Here is a 12,572-nt window from a genome sequence, read left to right as displayed (position 1 = left end):
AAAATGCTGATTTTTAAATCTTTGTTTGAAGTGTCAGAATTGACCTAGTATTGAAGTAGTTAAAATGATTGCTGCTACAGTTATCAGTAGTGTAATAAGCAATCACATTCCCAGAGTAGTACAGTGTCACTATGGTGACACTGCACTACTCTGGTGACAATGTGTTAAAAAAAAAGAATTATAAAAAAATAATAAAAATTGTAAGAAAATAAAAATAATAATTGTAAAAAATGTTTTGTTTTCAGTATAGTGTCACCAGTCGCAGTGTCCCTGATCACTGCCACACCAGTTAAGCCCCTTCTTATGGCTGGATTGGTGTGGCCACTGGATTCCTGTTGCAAGAATCTATGGATCCTTGCTGCTGGAATGACTGGGTTATGCTATCAGCTGTTCGCATGTAGCCGCACACAGAGCTGTTTGGGACAGATGTCCAGGCTTGGACATCTGTCCCTATCCAAGCTAACTGCTCTGTGTGCGGCTACATAAGAACAGCAGCAGCCGCTGTCTGCCCACTATTAACTTAAAAGGGCTGAGCAGCCACTGCTGATTGCATAACCCAGTCATTCCAGCAGCAAGAATTCAGCAGTATGAAAGGGCCTTACAGTGTTCCTGACATTACAGTGTATTTTATCACCAAAGAATTGTAGCAGAATATATTTTGGCCTAAATTTAAGAAGAAAGATTACTTATTTGCAAAACTGTACTATGAAAAACATTTGTTTCTAAAATTTTCAGTATTTTTTATATGTCAAATATAAAAATAAACACAGTGGAGATTAAATACCATCAAAAGAAAGCTCTATCTGTCTCAAAAAAGGATAAACATTTCATTTGGGTACAGTGTTGCATGACTGAGTAACTCCAAATAAATCTCTAGTGTTGCGCTAAGTTAAGTATAAATTAAATAAAAAAATTCTCATAAATGATATACAATTAATATATATCCAATAAAGGAAAGGGATAAAAGTGCTCAATAGTGAACCACTGCCAGAAATTAAAGTGAAAACAGGTTAACATATATAGAACAGTCCTTATAGGATGTATAGAACAGTCCCCTTATTCCATGATGAGTAGCTGAAAATCTTCATTCCAATATAACCACCAATGTGAATGTTGCACCACTGTGATGACAAATTGGAGGCTTACCAGATCCTTTGGCCCCTTAACTATAGGGGGGTCAATAAACGCCTGATATATATAATTCCATCCAGACTCATTTGACTCAAAACAGATTACATGTATCATCAGAGGCTCCTCAAATTGTCCCGATCTTGTGGGATTGACTTACGCTCATATAAAAATAAAAAAGGTGCCTCTAATAGTTCCGAAAGTTAAAAAAACATTTATTGAGTAAACAAAAACGCACTTACAAGCATCATGAAATGTATAACGACCATAGACCATCAAACCGCAAGAAACGGTAGAAATGGTGATTCTTACGTGATGACGTCACAAGGGATTCTCCGCCCAATGGCTGAGTAACTGCCATTTAAAATGTGACAGTACTGAAAACATAAAAATTACCTGATCAGGAAAGTGGTTACAGTGTTCAGTATTGAGGTAGTTAAGTACTTAGTATGGTCATGATGAATTCCTATTTATTCATTTTAATGTTCTTTAATCTGATTGGGCATTGGCTGGCATGCTGGAATTATGTTAATTTCTTTCCAAAGTAAGAGAAAAAAGGAAATGCGATCTCTTGATTAACTGTATTCACAAATGAGAAAAGAATAGCACCCCTATATATCAAGCCTGTTGCTGATCAGATTGTATTTCATTTTACCTGTCTATATATGCTTGTATTTCTAAACCTATTTATCACGTTTTTTTTTAGGTATACCTTACAACTAGAGAAGGAGTATGGATATTCCCTCGTCTTGGGAAGGATGGCTACCCTTTTGATTTGTTTATGCTACGTCGTATTAACAATTGGATAGAAAACTCCATACCACGATCAGTGTCCAGATGGATGTTGAAACGATACTTGAACAATCGATTTAACCATGATCTGTTCAACATACAACCTGAGGGGTAAAAATGCTTATACTTTTATACATTACTCCTAAAAGTATAATGTTCTTGTGCATATGTACATATATTTGTTAAGAGAATAACTAGTAATTTTCAGAGAGTCATTCAAACGAATAACGTATGCGATGCCACACTGCCACATCAAGGCTGACATAAATAATATCTCCATATCTAGCCACTTTTTTCCCAATACAAAAATAATGTCTTTTTTTTCCTATGCTAGCCTTTGACAGTTTTTTGCTGCTTAACACCCAACCAGAAATATCAACTAAGAAAAACATTTCGGTTTCCCGCTCTTGGTGTTGTCCTGCTATTGTGCTGCTAGCCATGCATGGTCATTCTGTAAATTGAGTGCCTGTGCTGTAAGCTTTATGATTTTGACTATGAGTTAAAAGGTTTCACACAACTCAGCTCTTTGCTGGACTGTCTCACTTTCTTACAATGTACAGTATGAATGAGGACCAAGGGTCCTTTCTCACGGGTGTTCAGCCTTGATCTGTCTGTCAATTTTTCAGGGGATCCGGACAGAGCCCCAATGTATGTCATTGGGTGAGTGAATGTAAATGGATGATTCTTTGTTTACATCTGCCTATATCTGTGTCCATTTAGGTCTGTTTTTTAAATGAAACAAGGCTGCTTCATTTTTTTTTTCAGACAAGAAACCTTTTTTGTTTATACATTGTCACCTATGATTGGTTTCTGCAACAATTAACCACTTGCCTTCCAGAGGATTTACCCCCCTTCCTGACCAGGCCATTGTTTGCATTACGGCACCGCATTACTTTAACTGACAATTGCGCGGTTAAGCAATGCTGCACCCAAATGAAATTTATGTTCTTTTTTTCCCACGAATTGAGCTTTCTTTCTGTGGTATTTGATCGCCTGTGCATTTTTAATTTTTTGCGCTATAGAAAAAAAAGAATGACAGTTTTGAGAAAATAACAATATTTTTGACTTTTTGCTATTAAACATGCCCAGTAAAAATGAATTTACACCAAAATGTATTCTGCTACATGTCTTTGCTCAAAAAAATCCCAATACGTGTAAATTTATTGGTTTTCGTGAAAGTTATAGTGTTTACAAATGACGGTATATATACTGGGGTTCTTTTTTATTTTTACTAGTAATGGCGGTGATCAGCGACTTATAGCGGGACTGCGGAGGACATTCTGACACTGGGGGGAACTGACTTGGTGTCCCTGACATCCCCCGTGACACCAATACAGTGATCAGCAGAGATCAGCTAAAAAACGGCATTGACACTGTACTAATGGCACTGGGCAGGAGGGGTTAACAAGAGGGCAATCAATGGGTTAACTGTGTGCTGGGAGTGTTTTACTAGGGGGCGGGATGTGTGTGCTTCACTGTAGTCACACTGCTTTGGATGGCTGTCCTTGGAAATCGGAAATAGCCTTTGTTCAGATCTGAGCATTCTCTCACTAGAAAAATGCCTGATGCTCAAAAAAGTACTTGAGCTACTTTTCAGGCAGATTTGACCATTTTGTTCCCCATAGACCTCAAAGGAGATGCCTGAATTGTGCGACATGAGCATTTGAGCGTTTTTTTTCAAGCATTTTGGCATGTGTTTTCAGCTCAAACAGCAGCTCTCTGCCCCTTTCCATTGGCGAAATAAAAAAACGCCTAGTTGAAAAATGCCTAACAAAAGCTGCAAGAACCTGCAATTCTGCTTGCAAAAAAGAAAACTTGAACACGTGATGTTTATGTGTGAATGTAGCCTCAATTTTTTCTTAGCAAAAAACATGACTGAACTGTCAACACCTGTGTGAAAGGACGCTATGGGAAGGGACACTAATAATTGGTTCCTCTTGATATCAGCAGATGGCTGACATAATTTCCCCACAATATATCTTAGGCACAATCACATGACTAGAACCTAATTATTGTTCTTTCTTAGATAAAATATATTGTTTATTAAAAAAATATATCCCTGTGCTGTAGATCTTAACACCTCAAGAATTTATTTGTTTGGATTTTGTAAAATTATTGATAGGTCTAATTAATAGGGGATTGTTTTGTTTGCTTTTCCAAGATAAAAATTAATTCCATAAAATGTGGATCTAAGCAGATTTTGGGGGAGGGGATAATGTGAATTATTGATAGAGCAAATTTTAAGGAGTTTATTCATCTCTGACTGTGTTAGTGAAATACATTTATATTTATTCATAGAATTGCATGGAAGGAGCCTTTGGTGAATGATGAGATTGCAAGTCGTGTTCTGTCAGGCTCAATTATCATCAAGTCAGGAGTGACAACATTTACTGAAACAGATGCACATTTTTCAGATGGTTCTATAGTGCGTGATCTTGATGTTGTCATTCTGTGCACTGGATTTGACTACAGTTTCCCTTTTTTGGACGAGTCAGTTTTCAAGAGAGATGAAAATACAGGAAATTTATATAAAAAGATAATTCCTTTGGGTATTGAAAAACCCACAATTGCATTTATTGCATTTCTCCTACCGATTGGACCAACCATGGTAACTGCAGAGCTTCAGTGCCGATGGGCCGCCAGAGTATTTAAAGGTAAGAACAAACAACATGTAAGTTAAAAACCATGGGTCATATTTCATCTAAAAGAAAATAGCTTTTACCTTATACAGCAGCTGATGCCAAATTATTTTTTAGGCTTGCTAAAACTTCCAGATGGAAAGGGAATGAAAGAAGACATGCTCAGGGATGCAAAACTACGAAAGAAATGGTAGGATGCATAGTACATTAATGAACATACATTGTGATACACTATTGATAAGTGATAAGTGTTGTTTTGCTAAGGGATTACAAGCCGCTTCTCATGTTTCTGGGAGCCAGGTAGGTTGCATCCAAGTACAAGACTCCAAACATCTGGAGTCCATTTCTGTCTTTCTAGCACAGTACTGCTCTCTGTGTCTCTGGCCAATCACCATGCTCTTGGCTCTCTTTACTGTTCTCCTGTTTTGAAATTTTCAGGCAAGTTACATGACACATAGAGGGGGATTCACTAAAACTGGAGCTTGCAAAATATGGTGCAGCTCTGTATAGAAACCAATCAGCTTCCAGGTTTTATTGCCAAAGCATAATTGAACAAACTGAAGTTGAAAGCTGGTTGGCTACCATGGACAGTTACACCAGATTCTGAGTGCTCCAGTTTTAGTAAATCTCCCCCATAGGCTCCTCTTACTAATCATTTCCTCTCTGATGTTGGACAGTCCTAAATTTTATAATGAGCACCACAGATCTGAAAAAGTTATTGCTACTCTTGGCATTGTGTTTGAGTGCAAGGCCTCATTTTAATGCCCCCCTCTGGGAGTACGTCCATGACACCTATCACTTACTGGACGTTATTCAACTGGGAAGACTGAGGATGTCTAGTGGTCAAAAGAAATGGGAGGGATAGTGCTAAATATGTGGCCTCTCGGTGGCTGGGTCTTTATGCCGAGCAGCCACATTTGTGTACCATTTGTAAACAAACATGTGCTGAGAGTGCGCGCACTGCACGCTCTCAGCACGTGTCGATGTCCCACGGAAAGGTCCAGATCTCTCCTTGCAATCGGGACCTTTCCAATCATGTGACTGCTGTGACAGCTAATCATGGCGGTCATATGACTCCAAACCCCGCTCCGCCACCAAGCATCAGAAACCCCTTAAAGGGCCGGGAGGTGGCGATGCGAAGAGGTTAACCTTCTGGGGAACGGTTTAAAAAAGGAAGCCCTAAGTATCCTGAATTATTGCATTCTTTCTCCCATGTTCTATGACTAAAGATTTGAGACTGTCAAGAATATCAGGCTAAACAGATATACTAAGTGAGTTAATGCCATACTTCACAAAATATAGTCTATGTTGGTAACAAAAAGCAATTAGTAAAATAACCCATTTTTATTATTTAAGGTTTGCAACATCTGAAAACAATTTTCGACGAATAAATTACATTTCGTACAATGATGACATTGCTTCAGATATAGGTGCAAAGCCAAATATATTGAAGCTATTTCTAACAGATCCAGTTTTAGCCGTTAAGCTTGTCTTTGGAACCTTCAATTCTTACCATTTCCGTCTAAGTGGCCCAGCAAAGTGGGACGGAGCACGTGAAGCCATTCTTACCCAGTGGGACCGCATTGAAAAACCACTAAGAACACGAGTGCCAAAGAGGAATTCTAAATCACCCCTGACTTTATTTATGCTATTGTTTTTCTGCTTTGTGACTCTGTTTGCAGCTGTTTGGCTAAAAGACTGAAATTCAGTGCCACTGTTGTGTCCATTAGGAAGCATGTGAATTTTAATGGGTTTGGCTCAACTTTATTTTAAAAAATACACAAACTGAGATAAAAATAATATTTCCGGCAGCAATCTAACTGAGCTAAATCAATCCCATGCTAATCTGGTGTAAAAAAAACAATAAAATGGGGGTTGATTTACTAAAACTGGATAATGTAAGGTCTGGCGTGGCTCTGCATAGAAACCAATATATAAATATATTTGTATTGCTTTAAATCAATAAAACTCTGTTAATATAAAATATGGTATTGAATATTTATTTGTTTAACATTTACTTTCCCTATATTTCCCACTGTTTATACTCAACGTATATTATTTTAAAATTAAGTTACTTCTTTGTAGCTTTCTTCATGAATAATTATAATTATATTCCCATACAAATACAGTACACTCACCAGCCACTTTATTAGGTACACACGTTCAATTGCTTGGTAACACAAATTGTTAATAAGCCAATCACACGGCAGCAACTCAATGCATTTAGGCATCTAGATGTGGTGAAGAGGACTTGCTGAAGTTCAAGCCGAGAGTGGGGAAGAAAGGAGATTTAAATGACTTTGAACATAGCATTATTGTTTGTGCCAGACGGGATGGTCTGAGTATTTCAAGAACTGCTGATCTACTGGGATTTTCACACACAACCATCTCTAGGGTTTACAGAGAATGGTCCAAAATAAATAGAAAATATCCATTGAGTGGCAGTTGAGTGGACGAAAATGCCTTGTTGATGTGGGAGCAGAATGGGAAGACTGGTTTGAGATAATAGAAAGGCAACAGTAACTCAAATAACCACTCATTACAACCAAGGTATGCAAAATGCCATCTCTGAACGCACAACACATTGAAACTTGAAGCAGATGGGCTACAGCAGCAGAAGACCACACCCGGGTGCCATCCTATCAGCTAAGAACAGGAAATGGAGGTTACAATTTACACAGGCTCACCAAATGTGGACAATAGAAGATTGGAAAAATGTTGCCTGGTCTGCTGAGTTTGATTTCCCTAGAAATGGTTGTGCATGAAACTCCCAGTAGATCAGCAGTTTTTGAAATACTCAGACCAGCCCTTCTGGCACCAACAACCATGCCACGTTCAAAGCCACTTAAATCCACTTTCTTCCCCTTTCTGATGTTCGGTTTGAACTTCAGATGGTCGTCTTCACCACATATACTGTAGATGTCTAAATGCATTGAGTTGCTGCCATGTGATTGTGATTTGTTACACAAATATACACTAATAAAGTTCCCAGTGAGTGTATGCTGTACATATATATTTCTCAAATGCAAAGCACACACCGAAAAAATACCCAGAAAAGTAATCCACCTCCACCCTTGAAGGTTAAAAAATGATATACAGTATAAAGACTTTTCTTTTAAATAAAACCATATAAATATCCCAAATATCAAGGCAAACCCCACTCGTATAAACAAATGTTCAATAAAGTCTCTTTTTTTCTTCTTTTCCACGAAAAAATTCTTTTTCTCAACACCCGCAAATTCTGATGCCCATATACCTCAAAAAGAAAAAACTTAACATAGTGTCATACCTTTTTGGTAATAAAAACACACGTGCCCTTAACAGTGCACCATGCAATACTCGTGAAACACTCCAGAACACACAAAAAAAAAAAAATATATATATATACTCTCTATGTGAATATCAACATATACACATATATTTTAGATCTCTGTGTCACCAAATATATAACCAGTGAAACATACACATATCACATCCACTATGTGAATCTGTGAGACTTGCAACACTGCAACTTTTTGACACCACACTTAATATATCAGTGATCCTACACACATCCCCAACCAAAAAATGATCTCCAACTCATGTGCTAGATGGATAATTACCCTATATATCCAAAAACAGGGCTTGATACAAATCTCCTTAGCTGTAGAATTCCATCCAGTGTTTAGATCCAATACAGTGATTTATCTTCCATTCTCCTCATAAGAAAATCGAAATTACATATGGTAGATTCAATAAATGATAACCTTTATTCAATAACTTACATTACAGTAAGAGTAGGGCAGGTCCTCCTCATCGAGATGTACATGCAAACAGACTAGGGAACACTGGCCACATGTTCCCACTTCCAAGATGGCCGCGATCGCACTTCCTGTCAACGTCGATGCGTCTGACGTCACGTGTTCCTGACGTGTTTCGTCACTTCCTGTGACTTTTTCAAAGGATACAGATGTCTGCGCATCAGCCCCTTATGTACCGCCCTTCAAACATGACTGGCGCCACAAATCGCCATCTTGGAAGCTGGAAAACGCCGCCCATACCTATCTGCATGCCGCCCCACTAACAGCCAATCAAACAATTATTGGGAACGATTAATCACAGACTATCTACCTCTATGTTACCCTATACCTAGTATGCTGTACATAGCTTGTGGGGTGTTGCAACGTGATGCGGGCAGTAAATACACAAAGCCCGGTTGCAGTAAAACGTGAAGCTTGTATTAAACAAAATGCCAACATTACAAACACCCAGGCAGGAGAGCACTGCTTGGGGAATAAGTTCAATGTAACCAGCTGTAGAGGGGGGAGAGGTGTCGGCAGCGTCTGTTTCAGAGGGTGAAGTGCAGCCTGGCTGGTCTGGTCCCAAGAGGGAAGTTTCTTTCCAGGGTAGTGAGCCCCTAATCTTTCCCTCCTCATTAGCAATCTTCCCCTACCGTTAGTTACTTTCGCTAACAAGTGGGTTCTCTATCCCTACACTAGCCACACACCAGACGTCCGCCAAAACCTAGGTTCAGAGACTTACATAGACACTGCTGACCCAAGATTGCACTGAGGGTCACATGGGCACAGCATAGTCAACCCTGGACACTGCTCCATTGACCTAGGAAACCATAGAGAAACATTTCTCTTGGACTTCCTCTCCAAGCTCCAGGCTGAGGTGCCACTTAGTGTGAGTACCACCTGCAGTGGAGAAAACATACAGCACCTGCCTACACTCTTCTCCTCTTTAATAGATACTCTCTTCATCATCACAACACAATACAATGTCAACAGCAGGCAAACAAAACAAGTGAAGAGAGAACTATTAAACACAGTGAAACAACATAATCAGAGAGTTTTGAAGGTAGTCGTTAAAATCCTCTGGTTGCTGCTCACCTGGGCCCCACGTGGGATTCTCCTCCAGACCATTACAGTCGGGGTGGCTGGTTCGGCTGGATTCTCAGCTCCAGATCCTTTGAGCTCACGGGCACTGGAGAGTGGAGGTTCAAGCTCAAGCGGTGGCAAGAACAATTCCAGGGGTGCCTCTTGTACCGATGGGAGGTTGGCATGGTCAAAAGCTTTCAGGTCCTCATCAGACTCCTTGGAACACTCGTTCCCCAGTACACAAGGCCTCAACATATTGCAATGCAACCACTTCTTGACAGGGTCAGACCCCTCAGAGACCAGGTCATAGACAGGAGTAGGTATGAATGGTTGTCTCACCACCCAGTATGGGGTGCTTCTCAACTTAGGCTCCAGCTTACTACCCCTGGTGTGTTTTGAATTCTTCTCTAGCACCTGGTCCCCTGGTTGCAATGGTAGTTCCTTGAGCACTGATTCTGGAGTTATGTCTTTGTGTCTATCCAACACCAGTTGTTTAGCCTATTCGTTGCCAATGCTCCTGTACCCAGGTGCTGGGGGTGTGAGGTGGGAGTCTCTCAGAGGTATCCCAAAAGAAGTCTACAGGCATGTGACTATATTGCCTAAACATAAGGAAAAAGGGTGTGTGTCTGATGGACCGTGTTATTTTAGGCCCACACCACAGCCCCTATATGCAGATGCACATGCTGATTCAGTCTCGGAAACCTACTTCCAAAGTTCTGAACCACTCACAGGCCCCGTTACCCTGAGGATGACAGGGTGTGATGTGTGACTTCTGGATACTGCTGAGGAAGAGCTTTGTGGATGGTACAACTCTCACACTCTTGGCCTTATGTATCCAGTGGGACAGATGTGGGCAAAATAAATATCTCTGAACTAGAGCCACCATTTGGTCCACCCCAAAATGTCCCACTGTGGCATGAAGCAGTTGGCAGACCTCCAAGTTATGCGACTGGGAGACCACGACCTGAAGAATATCTTGTTGCTCAGAGGGGGTGCTGTAAAGCACTTTATCCCAGAATTCTAGCTGATACCACTGTCCCAGGATGGCCCATGACACAGGGGATAGTCTCTGACATTCTCTTGTGGAAGGTCTATATTTGTGAGAAAGGAAGTGCTGCACCTGTATGAGGTCTGGGTTTGTTGGATTAGGGCCCAATCCTCTTGCTCATAAAGTTCAGCTGACTCAGGATCCCATTTTCCAATGGAAGAGGAAGCCGCTGCCACAAGCAAAACAGGCACAACTGCTATGTCTTTTTGGCTGGCAATCACATCCTCATTGAGGGGGTTCTATTGGGAACTGGGAAAGGGCATCCACATGCCCACTAAGTTTTTCAGGTCGGTAGTGTATTTTATTGTTGAATCGTGCTGGGCGGGTGGCCCACCTTTGTTCCAGAGCTCCCAAGTTGGCTGTTTACAAATAGGCCAAGGGATTGTTATCCGTGAAGACCTCTATCTTTGCTCCCTTGAGATACTTTGTGAACCTCTCAGTAATGGCCCAGACCAGTGCAAGAAGTTCCAGCTTAATAGAACTGTAGTTATGGGGATTCTTCTCAGTAGGCCATAAGCTGCGGCTGACATAGGCTATCACCAACTCCTGGTTATCCTGCACTTGGACTTGCGCTAGGACAGCCCCCAGGCCTTTCAGGCTTTCATCCATGTAGACCCAAAAGGGCTTGGTATAGTCCTCACAGGCTATCAGCAGGGCTGAGGTCAGCTTTTGATTTAAGGCCTTGAAAGCCTGTTGCTGCGTGACCTGCCAGAGGGCTTGTATGAAAGGTGAAGGTCCTCTCATCTTTTGAGAGCTGTGCCCACTCAGCAATTGGGTCAGTGGTGCGGTTACCTGGGCAAACTTGGGAATGAACCACCGGTAGTATCCCACTAACCCTAGGAAAAAGCGCAACTCTGTGACAGTCCTTGGAGGGTGCCAATCTTGGACAGCTTGTACCTTGGCTGTGTCCGGTGATATGCCCCCACATGTCCCAGATATTGTATTTTTTGTCTCATCATGTGGCAATTACTGGATTACACCCAGTTCAGATGGTCCTCAAATGTCTTGGAGAAGATGTTGATATCATCACTATATCAATAGAAAAAAGCAGAAAGTGTCCTTGTTACCTGGTAGACAATCTTGCAATACTGCAGTTTACCATGAATTGTACACAGCCAATTCTCAGTTGGCTTTGTGTATTGGCATTAGAACTTAATAGACATTATTCACGGCCTCATACATGCTGTGAAAAAGAAAATGTTAAATAAGGAGAAATATCTCATACCTTTCACATGTAGGGTACCAGTAATTTACACAGTGACAAAGGTACAGGTATGTTGCTGGTCGTCAAGTGGATATAGATGTTTTGTTGCAACCATTGGTACAATAAATCACAGCATATTTGAAAGGCACAAAGCATTTGTTACAGTTGATACTGGGGGTTCAAGCTAATGAGAATTTGATATTAGTAATGGCAGATGTGGGATCTCTGTATATGATTATCAACCATGAGGATGTTCTTAATGCAACAGAATGAGCTTTAAAGTGTTACTAAACCCAAGACCCTGAATTCACTGTATCTGGTCTCCCACAGTACACAGAACATGGAAATACAATTATCTTAGTAAATATAAATTGCTAAATACCTTTTCTCATCAGCAGTTAGAGCAGTCTTGTGACTTGTGTCCAGCAGAGCACTGGGTAAAGCTTGTAGGTGGAGTTTTAATTTTGCTCTAGGAGGATGCAGAACCTTATTATTATTAAGCTGTGGGGTTTTTTTTGTGTTGGGACACCCAGCAGCCAGCATGACCAGACCTGAAGTTGAGAGGTAAGCTAGCTCCATACTTGTATTGTACATTGCATTGTAAATATGGTTTTGTGGGTAATTTGTAAATATCATATAAGTCAAGAGACTTATACTGTACATTGTGTTTTAACCACTTGCCCTCCGCCCTATAGCAGAAATACTGCTACAGGGTGGCAGCAGTGCACAAAATCACGTGTATATATACATTATTTTGCATTTCCGGGTAGGGGCCACGCGCAAGCCGTGTGCGCACCCTACCCAAGCCGCTGCTGTCAATCGCTGGGCCTCGGCCGTTAATTACTTGCCGGCATCTGGTGATTTCTGAGGATCTCCGACAGAGAGGAGAACTGTTTTGT

General features: G+C 40.7%; 1 protein-coding gene across 2 annotated transcripts in view; it reads left to right on the top strand.

The window, feature by feature from the left end:
• The window catches only part of LOC149467580 (dimethylaniline monooxygenase [N-oxide-forming] 2-like), a 49,874-nt gene extending 43,331 nt beyond the window's left edge, over positions 1 to 6,543 (top strand). For both annotated transcript variants that reach the window (XM_089671552.1, XM_089671554.1), the window contains exons 6-9: positions 1,835 to 2,031; positions 4,219 to 4,574; positions 4,677 to 4,749; positions 5,916 to 6,543. In XM_089671552.1, coding sequence (XP_089527678.1) covers positions 1,835 to 2,031; positions 4,219 to 4,574; positions 4,677 to 4,749; positions 5,916 to 6,261 — 972 coding nt within the window. In that variant the 3' untranslated portion in view covers positions 6,262 to 6,543. The remainder of the gene's footprint in view (positions 1 to 1,834; positions 2,032 to 4,218; positions 4,575 to 4,676; positions 4,750 to 5,915) is intronic.
• The last annotated feature ends 6,029 nt before the right edge of the window (positions 6,544 to 12,572 follow it).

This window comes from Staurois parvus, unplaced genomic scaffold, assembly GCF_062004578.1.
Source record: "Staurois parvus isolate SC_StPar_1 unplaced genomic scaffold, SC_StPar_1.0 ptg000106l, whole genome shotgun sequence".
In the NCBI taxonomy this organism is placed as follows: Eukaryota; Metazoa; Chordata; class Amphibia; order Anura; family Ranidae; genus Staurois; species Staurois parvus.
This window is presented reverse-complemented; position numbering and strand designations above follow the sequence as displayed.